Below are 21307 nucleotides of genomic sequence, written 5' to 3'. Positions count from 1 at the left end.
CCTTTGTTCCTTACCTCCGACCTCTCCTTTTGGCAGCGTCCCTTCTGCAGTCATATTTCCAGGGTCTTTTGGTTTAGTTTTGTCTGTTCCTTTGCTTTGTCTCTTTATAGTCCATGTGAATATAATCATCTAGTATTTATCTTTTTTTTCTGACTTACTTTGCTTTATATAATCACATCCATTTCCATCAGCGTGTTGTAATTGGCAAGATTTCATCTTTTTTTTGGTAACAGCTGAGTCATATCCTATTGTGTGTATATATACTACATCTTACTTATCCTCTTACCCATTGTGAGGCATTTAGGTTGTTTTCATGGCTTGGTTATTGTAAATGATGTTGCACTGGAGTGTGTATAACCCTTTAAATTCATGTTCTTGGACTCTTCTGGTAGATACCAGGGGTATCTATATCATATGATAGGTCTATTTTTAATGTTTGAGAAATTTCTATACTGTTTTCCTTAGAAGCTTGATTATTGTACAGTGACAGTATATAAGTGTTTCTTTGTAGCTTTTTTTAATGCCACATTGAAAATTGTTAATTTGCAGTCATAAGCAAGAAGAGAGAAAGTTTTGACATGGGTTCATTTCATTATTTTGATTTTATTAATGCTAAATTTTCAGAAAGGAAAAACTGGTAAGAACTCAAATTTCCAACAATAGAGAATACAATAAAATGTGGTATATTCATTTATCAGGGCATTTTAAGGGTGTTAAAAAATGTATTTGTGGGGGCCTCCCTGATGGTTCAAGGGGTTAAATCACAGCCCGGGCCCTCCCTGGTGGCGCAGCAGGTTAAAGCCAGCACTGAGAAGCTAAAGTCACTTCAGCATGAGTTCAATCCCAGCTCCGGAGGTGACCCACATGGTGCAGCAGACCTTTCCTGACCCACCTACTGCTCCCCTCAGCAATGTACTTCATCAGTTGGCCTGTTCTGTTTCCCACTCTGTCTCGGGTGAAGCCTCTCACTGCCCTTGAACCTCTGGCCTGTACCCCAGTTCTGTATGCATAAATAAATAAATCTTTTTTTTTTTTTTAAAAAATCACAGCCTTATAAGGCTATCTGTAACCACTATCACATGAATTGGATCCTTGGTCAGGGAAATGACACTGCTGAGGGAAGCAGCAGGCAAGACAGGAGAGGTCCCCTAAGCAATGTGGGTTAGCTCCCTGGCTGGTGATAGCTTTGATAGCACTGAGACTTTAATCCCTGCTCCACCAGGTAGGCCCCGACAAGATACATTTTAGTGAGGAAAACATTCTTATTTTTAGATTGCTTGCATTTTAGCAATGTTACTTAAAAAAGCTTTATAAAACAAGAAGAAAAGAAGTTTTAAGTACTAGACAATTTTTGTTTTACTAGATTGAAGAACTTCAGCAAGCATTAACAGTAAAACAAAATGAAGAGCATGACCGACAAAAAAGAATAAGTAATACCCGCAAAATGATAGAGGATTTACAGAATGAACTACAGACCACAGAAAACTGTGAGAATCTTCAGCCCCAGATTGATGCCATTGTAAATGATCTGAGACGAGTTCAAGATGAAAAGGCATTATGTGAAGGCGAGATAATTGACAAGCGAAGAGAGAGGGAAACTCTAGAAAAGGAGAAAAAGAGTAAGTTTTACTTGTAAAATTTTGGGTGAAAATACTTTATAAAATGGAAACCTCTCTGTCTTTTGAAGAATTTTCCTTTTCCATTGATACCATTTCTTTAAATGTTCAATTCTACTTACTGAGAAAGCTGACTTGAGTTGCCTTAATTACCTTTATCACTTTATCATGTACCACTGTTTTCCTATTGGCTAACTGTTCTTATGTCATATGATAGCAATTGATTTTATTTTCTAAATGCTTTACAATGTCACTGTTTCTCAAGTGTAATTTAAACTCTTGTAGCTTTTATAACCTTCTGCTAGCTTTGTTCCTTGAAACTTTTCCAGTTTCATCTTTTGGGTCATTTGTCCCTGTGGGTATAGGTCTATGACATTATTCAGGCAGAGTAGATATTATAGCTTGTTAGCTTGCTATACATGAAAAAGAGCAGTTTTTAAAAGAGCCCATTTTCTGGCAGAAGAGCTAAAGAGACACTTATCCAAAGAGGCAGTGCAGATGGCCAACAAGTATATGAAAAATGTTCAACATCACTTGTAATAAGGGAGATGTGAATTAAAACCACAATGAGATACCACCTCACTCCAGTGAGAATGGCACAACTAGCAACAACAAATGTTGGCGAGGATGTGGAGAAAGGAACTCCCCTGCACTGCTGGTAGGAATGCAAACCAGTACAACCACTGTGGAAAACTGTTTGGAGGTTTCTCTAACTGCTAAAAATGGAATTTCCATATGACCCAGCAATACCACTCCTAGGTTATCTACCCAAAAGACACCTGCACCCCATGTTTGTTGCTGCTTTATTTACAATTGGAAAGACATGGAAATAACCCAAATGCTTAAAAGTAAATGATTGGATTAAAAAGATGTGGTGCATAAACACAATGGAATATTACTCAGAAAGAAAAAAAAAAAAAAACACATGCATGGAGCTGGAAGGGATCATGGTTAGTGAAATAAGCCAGAAAGAAAAGAAAAAATACTGGATGGTTTCACTCATAGCAGCAGTATAAAGGACCAAGGGAAAAAAATAATAATAATAACAAACAACTATATACCAGAGACATTTTATGGAGGTGAAGAGAGGAGTGGGATCAAAAACAGTGGGAGGAGAGAAGTGCACTGGACTATGGTGATAGCACATGGGCGATTTGGTGATGGAAAGCCCACAGGGTTTACAGCTGAGATGGAAAGAGGCACAAAATGATGTAAAAATAAACTATTATATTATTAAAAATAATTTAATTAATTAATTTTTAAAAAGAGCCCATTTTCATGTTTATCATAGTACTTGATGTATTTTGTGAAAGAAAAAAAAACAGAACTGGTGAACTCCTTTGAATTTTCAAGCCCATGTTCATGAGTAACCATTTTTTATAGTTTTGCAGTTTTTTTACTAATCTTTATATGTTTTCATTATATTCTCATTTCATTGACTTGATTAGCTTTAGGCATTATCTTTTGATATTTTATTACTTTAGATCTATATTACAGCTCATATAACTTCCTTCCCTATTATAATTCATTAAATGCATCATTTTAATAGTTAATTTATTAATATTAATTTATCAAAATTAATATACTAATTATGTAATCACTTAATTGTTAGTATTGCTTGAATGCACATTTTGTAAGCTAAAATTGCTAGGATTCCATCCTTCCTTTTTATTTTGCTCCCTTTTCATGTAGATACTCTAATTTATGTGTTTTGGTTTTATTTTAAGGCTAAACATACTTTATTGAGAAACATAAGTTTTATTTGCTCCATTTACAGTTTGATTCTAAATTAAAAATACTAAGTATTATTACAACAATGATACTTGTTCACAGATAGTCAAGTAATGCCTTTTGGTTTACTTTCCTGTCACTGATACTTTTTAAAATTTTTAGTTTGATTTTTTTTAAAAAAATACATCATTTGCTTTAGTATTTTCTTAAATTGAAACAAGAAAACTTGCCAGATATTCTCTTGAGTTCTGAAACTTTCCATCTTTCTCCTTCCATCTGAGCTAGTTATTCTCAAATCTTCCTGCATGACTGTCATCTTGGAGTTGTTTTACACCTTTTCTGTGTTTTTCCTTAATTTCATGTCTTCCTTTTTCTTTAATTACTTTGAGAGAGTACATCTATACATAACCTCCTAAGTAGGAGCATTTGGGAACTGATTTCATTTTCTCTGCAACTCTGAAATTACCTTTATTTCATTATCCCCTTTTCTTGATTTTAGGTTAAAAATATTATTTCCCAGAATCTTGAAGACCTTTTGTGATTGTTTTCTCAGAGGAAATCTAGTATTTTCTCATTCTTCTGTATGTGACCTACCTTATTTTCAGTAGTTTAAAGATCATTTTTTATATCAGATATTAGGATATTTGAGGTTTTCCTGGAGTGGGTCTTTTTTGCTATGCTGGATATATGCTGGATGATGTGCGCAACTTGTAGATGTAGGATACTGCTTTATAATACTAATTATTTCACTAATTAAAGTTTTGGGAAAACAGTGTTTTGTTTTATTTTCCAATCTTAGGTGTAAGTGATCATATTGTACGTTTTGACAATCTTATGAATCAAAAGGAAGATAAGTTGAGACAGCGATACCGTGACACATATGATGCTGTTTTGTGGCTAAGAAATAACAGAGACAAATTTAAGCAAAGAGTCTGTGAACCCATAATGCTCACGGTAAGAAATTTTGTTCATCTTGATGTAGTATCTATTAGGTTTATTACTGTATCAGTTGTAGCTTTTTGTTTTAAGAATTCATTTTCCATTTTAAATGCTGGTTTTCTGGCATCTGGTATAACAGTGAATTTATACATGAACATAAACCCGTACACTTCTAGGAAGAAATGTGAATTGGTTGGTTGTCGACTAAGATTCGCTTGTAAAAATTAGCTCAATAATCTAGTTCCTTAGTTTCATAGTAGGCAATAGATTAACTGCTGTTGAAGCAGAAAACTACTATAAACCATAAATATGCAGATAGAGAGCACCTAACAAATATGACAAGTAAATAACTGCTATTGTGGAACATTTTGAGGATTCTGAGAATGAAACCAGCACTTACTAATCTCATAAACAGTTGATAGCTCTTAATCATGATTATGGGTCATGAAGAATAGGTTAAGTTATATTTAGTAAATTAATGAAGTGTATGTAGCCGTGGATTTATTTGGAATATTTCCATTTAAAAAATTTACAATTATAAGTTTGTCCATAGAAAGGTATTAAAAATTAAATCCAGGCCCTCCCTGGTGGCGCAGCGGGTTAAAGCACAACACTGAGAATCTAAAGCCACTTCCGCATGAGTTCGATTCCCGCCTGCCCTGGAGGTGACCACATGGCGCGGCAGACCTCTCCTGACCCGTCCGCTGCTCCCCTCAGCAGTGTACTTCGTCGATCTGCCTGTTCTGTTTCCCACTCTATCTCTGGTGAAGCCTCTCACCGCCCCTGAGCCTCTGGCCTGTACCCCAGTTCTGTATGCACAAATAAATCTTTAAAAAAAAAAATTAAATCCATTTCTCTGGTAATCATATAGTAGATACACACATAATAATAAACTTAATGACATGACTAAAAATGACTTAAAGATTTTTGCTAAATGATTTTAGAAAAGAATTCCCTTATAAAACTTGCATTCTTGAAAGGGTCTATATTCTGTAACTCACGTTTATGTTATACTTTACTTAAAAACATTTCATGTATAATCTTTTACATCTTACATTATAGTAACAAAATGAGTATGCATAATATTCAAGTCTATTCTTGCTCAGGTATGTATTATTAGGTTATTTTTGTCAGATCAAGAAGAGTATATTTTGAATGCAGACATTATTGTTTGATTCATTTGGTAAGAATTAAAAGAAAATACAATAAAAAATGTTGTAACCCTTAGTATAATAAGTTATAATGCAAGTATAATCATCAACACATTTTATTAAAATGTTAACCTCAAAATAATATGTTAAAGTGTTACTATGATCGTCATTCTTTTGTCACTTGATTTCCTAACATTAACCTAAATGAGCAGGTGTAAGTCATCAAAGAATTGAGTAACAATATAACCAATTTAACGCATGATGGGGCCCCCATAATCTCAACACTGCAGTATATCTCTATTATGTTATATATTTTCTGAAGGAGAGTAATACTGTGAGTCAGTTCCTAAAATGGCTTATACAAAACTGCTCTTTTTTTAATAAGGTGATCTCTTAAAATGTTGACCCTTTAATACTAACTTGTTCTTTTTGCCTTTTTCATTAAATTTAATGAAATCAAATATGCCAAATAAATCATATTCTAGTAACTAATTTTGGTTTTATGACATTAAAGTTACTGTTCCTTTGTTTAGATTAATATGAAAGATAATAAAAATGCCAAATACATTGAAAATCATATTTCATCAAATGATTTGAGAGCCTTTGTGTTTGAAAGTCAAGAAGATATGGAGATTTTTCTCAAAGAGGCAAGTACTTAACCAGCTTATTACTTTGACTCATTACTTCTAGTGCTTGAATTGTAAACTTTAAAAAGTGATAATTTTATCAGCAGTAACTTTTGTATAAAATCACTCAGGTTTGCTATTTTCATTACTTTGTGGTTTGTGTAGGGAGTGAATGAATTTATTTTATGAAAGGAGATACCTTGATTTTTTTGTTTGATAATCTGGTAAGAATTAAAAGAAAATACAATAAAAATATGTTTGAATTATCACTTGGTATTAATATGAACAGTAATTGTCACATTGTATTAAGAAAAAAATATGGCTTTAGATGCACTTTTTCTTGGAAGTATATTGCAGCGAACTCGTCTGTTTGCAGGAGAAATGAGTATTTATTGTATATTAATATAAATAAAACCTCTTAAAAATAGAATTCTGCATCTGATAGATAGAAAACACTGAGAATCTAATGCAGCTAAAAATCATTATGACTTAATACTTACGAGCATAGACTGACTCTACACACAGGCTGACAGGATTTGAATTCTGGCTTTGCTACTAACTTAGGCAAATTAGTAAAATGTTTTGTATCTTAAGTTCCTTATTAGAAAATGAAGATCATCTAATTCAAATAAGTGTTCCTTGCAACTATTTCGATAGTTCTTAGTAGCTACTGTTGTATTACATTGTAATAGGTATGTTAGAAAAAGATTTCTTTTTCTTTTTGCATGCATTGCTACTTTAAAAGCCTGCTGAAATTTAGGTTTGATTTAAGTCCAAGTGTGGACAGGACCTTAGTCAATTAGTCAGCTCAGGGGAGGGCTCTGTTTCTCTGGTACACAAGTGTGGAATGGAAGGAACTCTTCTTACCTGCTTTGATTTTTATCATATTGCCCTCCTTCTGGTTTTGGAGTTGGCTGGGAATGTGACTATAAGTTGACTGGGCATAAAAGTTGGTTATATAAAATTGTAAGATAGACTCTAAAAAGTTAAGCATTTTGTATATTTTAGAACTATTTAAACCAAACAGTGAGTTACTGACCAGACTTCATAACTCACTGAAGAAGTAGGTTAGTTGGGATGAAAGTCTGTGAGACTTGGTACAGTCAGGCATAATTATAAGATTCTTACAACTGAATAATTTAGCCTAAACTGAACATCTTGCTTTGCCTTTAAAAGCTCATGCCTTCTCTGGGGCGACAGTTTGAATCATATCGATGCTGTGATATGAGTTCTAAAATTTCACCTTAATTTTTCTTATACATAAACTTGATTTTTCTGTAGCTTCTCATCTCATCAATAGGACCGGAATTTTTTTTGTTTATGTTTTAAATTGTACATAACTATATGTATCTACAGACATACCATTCTGTATTAGTTAGTAAATTGTAGACCTTCATTTTTTTCATTTCCACATACTACCATCTGCTAACATACATACTACCATTTATACTGTGCTTTAATATTTTTTAAATGTTACACTTTGTTACTCAAGCAATACTCAAAAAGGAAATTATAAAGCAAATAATTTTCTTGACAGTCAAAACTGCTGTTAAATCCTCTAACCAAACTGTTGCTTATTGAAAGAAGATGACATGGTTTTCTCTTTTTTAAGGGGATAATAAGGAGGTTAAGGACATGCTGGCACCATAAAGCAACTTTCTCTTTGGTCTGATTAGAGATCTCGAAAGAATCAAACTGTATTCTCATTGTGTAAATCAGTTTTATTTAGGGTAACCTCTGAAGTAATAGGCTTTAAAAACTTTATTATGATTGATTTATTCACTCATGGCATTATATTTTTATTCATATATCTGCTTCTTAACTCTTTATTCATCCTTCTTAATTCATACTACAGAAAGTTGCAAGTTACAAATTTTTGGATACCTTATAATTACATTCACTATTTACATTTTGCCTTACTTGCTTTATTCTCTGTTGCAAAAAGTTTTGCTATAAACCAATATATACATTTGTAAAGAATTACTATACTATACAAAATTGTTCAGTAAAAACCGTCAGAGCCTATAGGTAAAAGACAGCATAGTTTTATACATTAAATTAAGAAATTCACTGATAAAATAATATGGTACTTTGTTTTTTGAAAGTAGGCATTGGAAGGATTCAGTTTATGAATTCGTGTGAGTGAAATGTTGAAAATCATAACACCTACTGTGGCAGGGTAGGGCTTGTAGGTTGGTGAAAGGGGTATCTGGCAGATGTTTAAGAGGTGAGTACACACACACACAACGCATCTGTATTTGCTCACAAATTGTGTATTTTCCTGGGCAGTTCAATTCAAATGGATGAAGTTTTCTGCATTCTGGTTTCCTGTAGATGTAATTGCACATTAGCAAATGTGAAATTCACACAATGATGAAATTGTTCTGTGATGTATTGGAGATAACCTTGAGAATATGAAATTACCCTGTTTACAAAACTACCTAGATTTAAGAACCATTATTGATTTTAGTTACTCCTTCTATATTTATTTGCATTGACTGAGAAAGCATTTTGCTCTCTATTTAGTTTATCACAGATTCATAAGATTTTATTTTTATGAAATACAATCCATTAGTACATTTATTTTAATGCTCATATTGTGCACAATTTCACCAAATGTGACTTTCAAGTTCCCCATATATTTTGTTGATTTGTTATCGTTCATTGTATTTCAGTGGTGCTGCTTGCTTTTTGCCAGAACAAGATGTTGGTTCATTTTGATCTTACTCTGAGCCTTTAAATCAGCTTTCCCAAAAGAAAATCCTAATTCTCTTAGAAACCAAAATCTGGTTACCAAATATACTCTTTGCTGCCCCTGTCTCATTGTTTCTGAATCTGCTAATATAAATCTTTATATATATTTATTTAGACTACAAAAGTGCTTAAGCATACCATAAGTTCTCACTGATAATCTCTACTTATAATCCAACACACAGGGTACTTTCTAGTCTTTCTCCTTTTCATGTTTGTATCTTTCTCTAACTTCGAGAAACAGTCCTCTCAGCCCCCATGTCAATATATTTGCTCATTTGTTCAAACCTAAATGCCATGTTAGTAGTTTCAGGATTTCTTATTTGTGTAATGAAAACCCTCCATTCCATCATGCTTCCATTAATTTCATCAGTGTTTTTCTTCTTTAAGGTAGAAGTCCTTGACATCTTTTGTTAAATGTGTTCCTAAATATTTCATGATTTTTGGTAGTTATAAATGGATTAAAATTCACTTTCCAGTTCACTGTTAACACATAGACATTCACTTGATTTTTTAATGTTGACCTTGTATATGATACTAATTCACTTCCTGAATTCTAGTAATTAATTTGTAGATTACATAGGGTTTTCCACATAAAAAATTTTATCTTTGCAAATAGATCTTTTTACTTGTTCCTTTTCTTTTACACTCTTATATTGTGCACTACATTGCCTCCAGGACAATTTTGAAGAAAAGTGGTAAGATTAGATATCCCTGCTTGTTTCCCATGTTTGGGGGAAGCACAGTTCTACTACCTAGTGAACATGTTTCTTAGATTCCATTCATCAGTTTGAGGAGGCTTCCTTCTACTTTTCTGAGAATTTATCATGACTGGGCATTGAATTTTGTCTGTCTTTTCTATAGAAATGTTCATATGACTTTGTACTTTGTTCTGTTATAGATTGGTTGATTTTGAATATATACCAATCTCAGGTTCCAGAGATAACGTTTGTTTTGTCATATATATATGGCTGATACATTACTACTCTCTCCTGCTATTTTGTTAAGGATTTTTCCTATATGTTTTCATGAAACTTTAGTGTTTTTGTCAAGTTTTGGTATCAGGATTATGTTAATACCATAATGTATTAATAATCTATCACTTGAGAAGAGTCCCTTCTTCCTGGTTTTTCAGCTTTTGTTTTTATTACTTCTTTACCTGATAGACTTTATTGGTGAAAATGATAAAATAAATGGACCCATTATAAAAAAGACATAACAATATGAAAACACTTAACTAAAATGTTATTATCCCAGTAAAAAAATTTTCTTGTACCATCAAATATCCAGTCAATGTTTAAATTTCTGATCATCTCATGAATGAAAACAAGAATGTGATAACTTCAGAAATTATTTTGGCTGATAGTGTATGGTAATTAAAATATTCCCTTATTATTCAGGTTCGTGATAATAAAAAATTAAGAGTAAATGCTGTTATTGCTCCCAAGAGTTCATATGCGGACAAACCACCTTCAAGATCTCTGAATGAGCTAAAGTAAGTCTTGAAAATATTGCTAGAACTTACCTATTATTTTGAATATTGAATAATCATTTGTTTCTTAAATATATACTAATTATTTTAATTAGTTCTGTCATGTAAATAAGCTGTAGGTGGTATTCTCTTTAAGAAACTATTGAAGTTTAAAATAAGAAATAATCTAAGCCCAACTGTTCTTGATATCCGTACTGTGCTGTATTATACTTTCCCCCTTTTCCTTAAGGAATATGTTTTAAGTCCACCATAGACCAGTGAACTAGTGCCAGATCCCTATATATTTTTTCCCCTACATACACATACATACACACCTACCTATCTATAATATCATGTAATGTATACATTGGGCATAGTAGCTTTTAAAATAAAACAATTGTAATAATAGACTGTAGTAAAAATGATGTGTGTGGTATATGTTATCTCTCATATCTTATTGTACCTAGTATTTCTTTTACTGAGGTTGACCACAAGTAGCTGAAACCTTTGAAAGTAAAACCAGGAAGGTAGGGCCTGGGGGGCGTGGATGGACAATATTATTTTAAGAATTATGATGTTAAAAAAATAAAAAGAATTATGATGTTGTTGCAAAAAATAGGTCTCTGTTTACTTGGCTATAGTAGTAACAATAGTGCTGTTGCCACTGTCAGACAGACCTGGTACTCTGATACTGAAATCACACGTGGGAAATTGCTGGCATGTGTTCATTGGCACGCTAAAATGTGACAAAGATGGACTCTCAGAGTAAGAAGTCCACATATTAGTGTTACCAAACTCAGGAGTAACAGTTATTTAGCATACAATTTATTTTTTTTAAGATTTATTTATTTATGCATACAAAAGCTGGGTGTAGGCCAGACGTGTGGGGGATAAGAGGATTTACTAGAGACGGAGTGGGGAGCATAACAGGCAGATTGATTGAAATGCACTGCTGAAGGGAGCAGTGGGCAAGACAGGAGAGGGTTGATGTGCCTTGTGGCTCAGCTTCCTGGCCAGGGATTGAACTCAGGCTGTAGGTAGCTTGATGTACCAAGACTTTTACCCCCTTGTGCCACCAAGGATGCCCTAGCATACAGCTTTCAAATAAGACTCGTTTTGTGAATATGGGTGAAATAGACTCTGATTTATCTGCTAAGTGCCATTGTGCATAGAGTGTTTTTGAGAAGCTACCTAATGCATACCCTTTTTAATGCTGTAAAATCTAGTAGCTGAAATTAAATGCACTTAACTTTTTCAGACAGGCTGGTCAATTTCAAAGATTTTTGGTATAAAACTTTATAAATGGAACTACTCCCATTAACAGGCATAGTACAATGAAATTATGCACAGTAAGAAATTTAACTACTAGGTGGATAATATATAATTTCTGCACAGGTCTCTTGTTTACCAAGTAAGTCCCTGTACTGGTTCAGGAATGGTTTAAAAATAAACTTAAATAATAATGTTCAATAAAGACATTAAAAGGTTGATTATTGGAAAAATTAAGTTATAACAACAAATCCTCATTTCATGAGCCAAATGTAATATCGAGAAGGATTGCATGAAAATGCAGTTATGAAACATTACAAACATTATCTTAACTGGCTGTAAGTAAATATTCTAAATATTAAAACTATAGAAGAAACAAAGATTAATAGTTTTGTTAATATATTAAAATTTTCTGACAAGGAAATAAATCTTCATTAGTCACTTAATATTTTTAAATATATTCTAAAAAGTACCATCATTAAACAGTTTTATTGTTGTTGGCCAATTGTCGACTATCAGATTTTTTAATGTTATTTTAAGAAAAACTTTAAGATTTATTTATTTATGCATACAAGAACTGGGGTACAGGCCAGAGCTGCAGGGCATGAGAAGATTCACCAGAGACAAAGTGGGGAGCAGAACAGGCAGATATACTAAAATACACTGCCTAAGGGAATAGCAGGTGAGACAAAAAAGGTCTTTCTGTGCCATCTGAGTAGCTCCTTGGCAAGGGATTGAACTCATACCGCCCTGTCTGTGATTGCTTTACTTAACCCCTTGCACCACCAGGGAGGCCCTATTTTAAGAAAAACTTAATAGGTGCTTTTCCTTCCAGACAATATGGATTTTTCTCTTATTTGCGAGAGTTGTTTGATGCACCCGACCCTGTCATGAGTTACCTTTGCTGCCAGTATCATATTCATGAGGTTCCTGTGGGAACTGAAAGAACCAGAGAGAGAATTGAGCGGGTAAGAAAATATTAAATTAGTACCAAAAACATAGTTTTGTTTAAAATTCTTAAAATCATGTAAAATTAATCAAGTGTGTCATGTTTTTATTAACCACACAGAAAATATTTTTGTATTTTACACTTTTAATATGACACAAAACAGTAACTACTAATACTTTATAACAGGAGAGATACAGAGGTACCTAGAGTAAATAAATAATATATATAAAGGTAAGTGATCAAATTAAAACCTGCAGAGACATCTGGTACTCTTACCTAATTTTGCCTTGCTTGACAAACGTTAATGGTACAATCCCTTAAATTTTTATTTTTCTAGATTACCTTTTAGGCAGATTGTACTTTAGCATGGGAGTCTGGGATATAAAACTATTGATAGGCCCTTCCTCCTAAAGCTTCACTTCAGATTGTCATATATGAATAACCATCTTTTACAATATTTCATTTTCTTGCTAGTATCATTACATAAGCTCTTAATTTCTGTATTCTGCTAATGCTAATTAGGTTTTTCTTATTCTTACAAGCGATGTTGAATCTAAACCATATTTGTGGCTTTCATCACAAGTCGAAACAGAAGAAATATCTTCCAAAATAAGTTTTTCAATAATATTATACATTGCTTGTGTTTTATTATTTACAGGCCTTTTTTCAACTGTCACTTTAAGTGATATTTTTGAACTGTATTTTTAAATCTTAATTTAATCCTTTTGAAAATATAATTATTAGATATAGACTAATACTTATTTTATATTTTAGGTAATACAAGAAACCCGATTAAAACAAATTTATACAGCAGAAGAAAAGTATGTGGTGAAAACTTCTTTTTATTCAAACAAAGTTATTTCCAGTAATACATCCCTAAAAGTAGCCCAGTTTCTCACAGTCACTGTGGATCTAGAACAAAGGAGACACTTAGAAGAACAGCTGAAGGTTGAGTATTTTATTTGGGTATTTATTAGAAAAAATTAACTGGATTTATAATACTTTAGAACTTTTTAAAATCTATTAACAATTGTGAATATTTCCTAGGAAATTAATAGGAAATTGCAAGCAGTGGAATCAGCGTTGATTGACTTACGTGAGACAAACAAACATCTAGAACACAAAGACAATGAGCTTAGACAAAAGAAGAAAGAGCTTTTGGAAAGGAAAACCAAGAAAAGACAACTGGAACAAAAAATTAGTTCCAAACTAGGAAGGTATTTTTGAGCCTATAGGGGAATATTTTGTTTTTTTTATAGATTATATCTATCAATAATTTTCATTTCTAATGCTGTAAAGGAGAATGCATAAAATGTTAAATATATTGAAAACTAACTACAGCAAAACCATTATATGTTAATATAATCTACTTATGAAAAACTTTTCTAATCAAAATATACTTAGCAAAACGTGACATTGTTTTATATTTTTGTAAATCTCTTTACCTTGAAGTTATTTTTTCTCACCTACTTTTGCTTTCATTCATTTGTGAGATGTTTTGTTTGAAGCCTACAAAGAGAATCTGACCTCATAAAGATATGTACAGTTATCCCTTGAACAGAAGTTTGAATTATGCAGGTTTACCTACATACAGAATTTCTTGTAAACAGACATAAACTTACGGTACACAGTATAATAGTACTATAAGTAAATTTTCTCACAATTTTCGTAATGTTTTCTCTAGCTTTATCGCAAAAATGTAGTCTATAACATACAATAGATGTACTAATCATTTGTTTTCAGACTTGCAGCCAACAGTAGGCTCTTAGTGGTTAAGTTTTGGGGGAATCAAAAGTTATACACAGATTTTCCATTGTGCAGATTGGTCAGCACCCCCTAACTCAAGCACTATTCAGTATCAACTGTAGTTGAGATGCGAGTATTTTCATAGGTTTTTAGATAATTGTGTATGTTTTTCTTTAATACTACATCAACACTTGCTAGGTGATGGTTGATTAACCTTTAATTTCAGTGTAGGATCTGAAATCACATCAGTAATGTTGTGTACACTTAGGTTAAAATTGATTGCATTTTAAGTGGAACTTTTATCCTTGCCTATCCCATGGATGATTTTGTTACATTTGAAAAACATTGCTTCACTGAATTATGAGATCTTTCAGGTGTTTACACATACTATTGTATAATATGAAAACAATCTCATTGATCTCCAGTTCTATCAGAAAAACCTTTTAAGAATTGGGAAGTTGCACACCTACAGTGGTGGTTACAAATTTCCCAAAATACTAATTTTCACTTCAAAGCTTAAATTTTACCATTGGTAACAAATGCTGCCTTGTTATTTTCATAAATAGTGAGTTTATTCACTTTTGGAGGGAAAAAATAGTGTTTCAAATCCCAGGTGTAAATAACCATAGTTAATCTGTCATTCCGGTAAAAATGGTATTCCATGAATTAAGTGTCTCGTCCAATTCCCACTCAGACACACAAGTGCTTTCCCTTGAAACTACCAGACAGATATCATTCTTTGATGTACAGCAGAAGTATTTTACAAGTACTGTTTGCTTCCTGTTATCACTCTGAATAACTAAGAGTAGAGATTAAATGAAGTTAGTAGTACTGTCATCAAGGATATTCTTAAGTGAGTGGGGCTTTTTTTTTTTTCTATTTATTTTAGAACATGGCAGTAAAAAAAATGTGAGTATACTTTGGCAGTACTGCCTTGATGAGTACTAGGATTTTTACTTAGCTTTTGCTTTTGTACCATCAGTATAAACATCCGCACATTGAAAGAAAAACAAATGGTATCTTCTTATAACCATGAAAATAGTTCACAGACCATCTGAATTGGTTTCAGAGATTCCCCAGAGACATTTGAGCCACACTTTGAGAATTCCTACTCTAGACAAATATCCAGAATAATGTTCTTTGAATTTGAGTTGGTAGGGGAGAGAGAAGATTACAGACAGATGATCCACTTAGGCTGTTTTGTTTCTCACCAGTTCAGAAAGAGAGGAATAGGGAATGTGGATTTGCTGATTTTCACAGAATGGAATGAGTACCTGTGGTTTCATCTCACTCAGTTGTAATCTCTCTTCTAACAAAATGGGTTAGGTCTCCTGAATTTAATGGAATTAAGTTCCACTAGTATTCATGTAATTCTAAAGAAAGGTATTTTCCAGAAGGAAAACTTGCAGCTTATTATGAGAATCCACACTACCATTTTCAGACTAATCATAAACTTGATTTCTTACTTAGAAATTGTAATATATGAAATAAGGTAAAAGCTATTAGGGTTTTGGGTTTTCAGCTATTCCCATTCCCTTAAGACTGATTGTCAGGGTTTTCATAATCCTATCACCTCAACCCATTTCAACTTAACTCTGTAGCTTCCCCAAAACTACTTAAGGGTAAAAATTGTTTATAAACAGTATTAATAATAGTAGTAACAACTACTATTGATCAGTTATTGACCAGAACAGTTCCTTCACCACAGTCTTACAGAAGTACTATTGTTATTACAATTTATAAATGAGGAAACTGAATCTCAGAAGAGTAGCAGTGCCCTTTAGTTGCAGAGGGAATTCAGATCTTAATCCTGACTCTTCAGTCCTCTACTGTTAGCTCCAGCATTACCTAGGCTGTGCTGGGGATATCTCAACAAATACTTTTTGATCCTGAGTAGGTGCTTTACAAGATTGTTTTAGAAACTCGAAGTTCATACATCTGAGTAGCATTGTTAAGACTTATAAAACAGCAAGGGAACTAAGAATTTGGATTCAGTCCTTGTGGGTAACTCTGACATCTATATCACTACATATTTTATGCAGTTTAAGGCTGATGGAACAGGATACCTGCAACCTTGAAGAGGAAGAGCGAAAAGCAAGTACCAAAATCAAAGAAATAAACGTTCAGAAGGCAAAGCTTGTTACTGAATTAACAAATCTAATAAAGGTAAGGTGTCTTCTTAATTTCATTTTTTTTAATAACAGGAAGAAAAGCCAAGATAGTAAAATCTTAGCAAGAATCATTTTTGTCAATAGTTTTAGCTTGTCCTTCTTTGACATTTCTCATCTAGGTGAATTCATTGATTAAAAGTAACTCAAACTAAATTATCTTATTCCAGATAACTCAGTTAAATTTACAGGAATATGTTTATAAAATTCTCTTGTAACAACTAAAAGAACTATTTGAAAGATATCTAACACATTAAGAAAAATACATTTTTCTTACTTGTAAAATAAACTCATGGATTTTTGTTCCTAGATTTGTACTTCTTTGCATATACAAAAAGTAGATTTAATCCTTCAGAATACAACAGTGATTTCTGAAAAGAACAAGTTAGAGTCAGATTATATGGCTGCCTCATCACAACTACGCCTGACAGAGGTAAATTTTTTCTTTTATTTTGAGGGTCAGTCTCAGACCATTTTGAAAGCATTTCATATATCCTCACTTACTATTATACTTTGTTGTGTGCCCTTTAACTTATAAATTTAATGCATCATGCTGAAAGAAAGCAGCAGTATTTAAAGCATTTTTACTGTGTATTTTATTTTGATTTAGGGAGGAGTGGCAGTTATCAGAAAAAAGCCAGAGTATATCATTTAGTAACTTAAAAACCAAAAGTCCCTCATATTCTTTCTTTAATCCATATAAATCATACTCATTAGTATTGCCAATCAGCAACAAGTAGATCCGATTACATATTGTACATCCCATAAAGTAAACTGTAGGTGAGTTCTTATCAATACTAAGTGACCATAGAGTGTGGTCTTGCTAATTCTATCTTCTGTTAATATCTGTGAAGTGATAACAAATAACTGAGATAGTGTGCAAGGAAAGAATTGAGCTAGATTAAATTAAAACCCAAAAAAGAATTGGCAATAAAATAGTGGCAGTGGCATAATTTTTGAGTCTTCTTAATTCTTTCCCAAAAATAAAAGCTCAACTAAGATAACAATGACTGTTACCTTCCTGCTCTACTGAAGTATATTCTCATACTAAACACCAGTGTTACCATCACTGTACAAGCTAAGAGTGTAAGCCCCTACAAGACTGCCCTTATTTTGGTGCCAGCTATAAGATTACAGTCCCCAGGCCATCTGCCTAGAACAGATTACAGATTCAAGGGATCCTATGATATCTTCCCCCCAACCCAGATTTCAGTTACTCACTAGAATAGGACACAGTACTCAAAAAATGGTGTATGTAGTGATTAATTTCATTTTAAAGATTGCAAATCACGGGCCCTTCCTGTTGGCGCAATGGGTTAATGCACCGCACTAAGAAGCTAAAGCCACTTCAGCATGAGTTCGATCCCCGCCCTGGAGGTGACCCACATGGCGCAGCAGACCTCTCCTGATCTGCCTGCTGCTCCCCTCAACAGTGTACTTTGTCACTCTGCCTGTTCCGATCCCCACTCTGTCTCTGGTAAAGCCTCTCACCGCCCCTGCACCTCTGGCCTGTACCCCAGTTCTGTATGCATAAATAAATAAATCTTTTAAAAATTAAGAATGCGGACCCTCCCTGGTGGTGCAGCGGGTTAAAGCACTGCACTAAGAAACTTAAGCCACTTTCACATGAGTTTGATCCCTGCCTGCCCCCAGAGGAGATCCACATGGCATGGCAGACCTCTCCTGACCCGCCCGCTGCTCCCCTCAGCAGTGAGTGTACTTTGTTGATTGCCTGTTCTGCTCCCCACTCTGTCCCTGGTGAATCCTCTCACCCTCCTCATCTCTGGTCTGTACCCAGTTCTGTATGAATAAATAAATAAATCTTTAAAAAAAAAATTAAGAATGCAAATCACTTAGTCAAAAGATGATATAAAGTCTGTGAGAGTCCTCAACACAGTTTCTGTACTTTTCCTGTGAAACTGGGGAGCATCACTTTCCTGCCATAACAGTATTCACTAATCAGGAAGTTCCACTGACTGATTTTATTGGGGTTGCGTTACTTGTGATTAAGTTTAAACACATGGCCAAATGATTCAATCTGTAGCCCTCTTCACTGAAAGTCAAGTCACTTGGGTGATATATGACACAAAAGTCAATGATCTTAAACAGAACTAAGAGAACTAAGGCCAATCATCACTCTTATTAAATGTGAAGAGATGTGATTCACAAATTTGTTTGAAAGAAATTCTAACACCATGCAGGGAATTACCTAAGAGAAAGAGATTTTGAAAATAGAGGCTCAGGAAGATGTAAAATGGGAGCTTGGGAGTACAAAAGAAATTTTTGGGTGCTGTAAAATGCTATAAATTTGGATTGTGATTACAAAGCTTTCTATTAATTTGCTAGCAATCATTGTACACTCATTTAGAGTGAATTTATTGTATGTACATTGTACCTCAATAAAACAAATAATGGGTAGGATATGTTAAAATGTTAATTTTCCTCACTTTGATAGTAAAATTCCAGCAGGGGTATTTTGAAGTTGACAGATCTGTTCTAAAACACAGTGTATTTAAAGGAACTTTGAAAAAAAAGCAAGTTGGAGGATTCACACTCTGATTTAAAAACTTATTGTAAAGCTACAATAATGAAGATGCACATATATATGGTCAGTTATGGTTTTAGAGAATCTGGGGTAAGAAAAAAACTGAACCACAACTTTTACTTCATGTCTTACACACTCAGTCACTTAGTTGTTTAGTTGTTACTTAAGTGTTACTTTAGTTGTAACTTAAGTTGTTACAGTTAAGTAACAACTAAAGCTATAAAACTTATCCAAGAAAATCTTGGTAACCTTGGTTTTGGCAAGACAGTAAATAGGACATCCCTTATAACAAGGCAAAATAATCAAATTATGTTTCATCAAAATTACAAATTTTTGCTTATTGATAAACACTTAAGAAAAGGTATATTCCACATGAGGAAAAATGTTTATATGATATAGAACTCCTGGCAGATGGCTTTTATCTAGATGAAGGCACTCTATTATTGTGCCAGATCTAGATTAAGGTTTGATTGTAAACTTAACATGTAAATTCCCTGCAAGATAACATACCGTTTTTGTATTTTTAAAATGCAAGGGGGAAAAAAAAAACCACAAGAGGAATATGTGACAGACTGTATGTGGTTCTAAGAACTTAAAATATATACTTGCTGACCTTGGGAAAGATGTTAAAAAAGAACTGACTGACCCTTGGTGGATATTAAAAAGAATATACCCATCAATTGACGTTTGACCTTGGGCAGGTTTCCTAAACACTCCAAGCTTATTTTGATCTCTACCCATAGGTATTAATTAGGCTGCCTACCTAACTTGCAGGACTTTATTGATAGTTTAGAATTATGCATGAAGATGCTTTATGTGCTGCTTGTCTTAAAGCCAGTTTTACCTTCAAAAATATTTACATCAGCATTAATAATAGTTAATAATTACTGTTAATCCTAATACTAAACTTAAAATTTTTCAACTTTCATCTAACCCTCTCTTGTCTATCTACTTGATTAGCCCTGTCCCACAAGAAAGAATTTTAGAGGAGATATTTATACTTTAAAAAGCTATATTAGTTCAAAGAAAAAAAATTAACACGTGAATAGGATTATTGCCATTACTTTATTGTTTAGGATTACATTAAAACAGCAGGGGTTATTTTGTGTATTACATAGTAATTAAGATCACTGCTTGCTGCATTTTGAACTTGACATTAAAATTTCAAGTTGACATGAAAAGATTATTTTTTTATTTCTAAAGGATGTATTTTGAATGTGTGCTAACACTTATATTTAACATTTGAATTTGAAATCAATTAAATTGAAATCTGATTCTTGTAATTGTAGTAAAAGGAAAATTGAAGAAGAAATTATTTCAATTTACTTCCACTAGAGGGCCTTAGAGCTTTTCCTTGTTTAATACCAAGGTATTTCTGAACACCATTTATAAGAAAGTAATCTTTCCTGAAATGTTAGTAAGAAATATTTTGTGAATTCAGCCTTTCTTTCTCAAGTTATATATGAATGAAATATATCTATTGTCTATGAACATTTTTATATATATAATTTTGTCAGCAAAGTTTGCTGATCACTTTTTTTTTAAGATTTAATTTATTTATTCAGATAGAATTGGGGTACAAGTCAGAGGTGCAGGGGCAGTGAGAGGATTCACCAGAGAAAGAATGGGGAGCAGAACAGGCAGATTGACGAAGTATACTACTGAGGGGAGCATCAGGCAGCCAGGAGAGGTCTGCCGCGCCATGTGGGTCACCTCCAGGGCCAGGATTGAACTCACACTGAAGCGGCTGTGGCTAGCTTACAGTGCTGTGTCCTTACCGGTTGAGCCACCAGGGAGGACCATGTCTATGAACTTTTAAAGAGAAGACTTAGTTTTTTTACCCCAGTCTAATTTAATCACATCATTTTATGTAATTGTCTATTCCCTTTTGTTCCCTTCTACATTAAAATGAAAAATCAACAAGAATTTTGATTTAGGGAAGGAAAAACAATGTGCTGTGTGAAGAGGTATATCATAGATAAATCTTTATAGAAAGCACATTTCCTCTGGTATTTTTTAGATATATGCCACCAAATAGAAATTACTGAATGAGGTCACTAATAATTTCATTTTAGTTAAGAGTGAGAAAGCAGAAATGGAGGACATTATGAATGCTTTAGCTGTCCCTTGCTTTACATTTGCGTGAGTATGCTGAGCCCTAGAAAGCAGCATAGAGGTAACTGGGAGTCTATAGTATTTTATTGCTCTCAGGGTATAAAGACTTGTAAAATTCTTTGAAAGAAATCATAGTATTATGATTATGATTAGTTATAAAGGTATAAATTGCATTTTTAGGTTAGTATGTATCATACTACTTTTTTATAATTGTTGTCTTGATTTTAATT

At 33.2% G+C, this 21307-nt stretch overlaps 1 protein-coding gene across 1 annotated transcript in view; it reads left to right on the top strand.

Annotated features, from left to right (window-relative positions):
• SMC5 (structural maintenance of chromosomes 5) overlaps positions 1-21307 on the top strand; it is a 60274-nt gene that overhangs the window by 27625 nt on the left and 11342 nt on the right. The window contains exons 9-17 of the mRNA XM_004677604.2: positions 1364-1619; positions 4147-4301; positions 5971-6084; positions 10215-10309; positions 12390-12522; positions 13278-13451; positions 13551-13720; positions 16292-16415; positions 16728-16850. Of these exons, the coding sequence (XP_004677661.1) occupies positions 1364-1619; positions 4147-4301; positions 5971-6084; positions 10215-10309; positions 12390-12522; positions 13278-13451; positions 13551-13720; positions 16292-16415; positions 16728-16850 (1344 nt within the window). The remainder of the gene's footprint in view (positions 1-1363; positions 1620-4146; positions 4302-5970; positions 6085-10214; positions 10310-12389; positions 12523-13277; positions 13452-13550; positions 13721-16291; positions 16416-16727; positions 16851-21307) is intronic.

Source organism: Condylura cristata, unplaced genomic scaffold (genome assembly GCF_000260355.1).
Source record: "Condylura cristata isolate star-nosed mole 26May11 unplaced genomic scaffold, ConCri1.0 scaffold00006, whole genome shotgun sequence".
In the NCBI taxonomy this organism is placed as follows: domain Eukaryota; kingdom Metazoa; phylum Chordata; class Mammalia; order Eulipotyphla; family Talpidae; genus Condylura; species Condylura cristata.
Note: the sequence above shows the minus strand (reverse complement) of the source record. Positions and strands in the feature narration are given on the sequence as shown.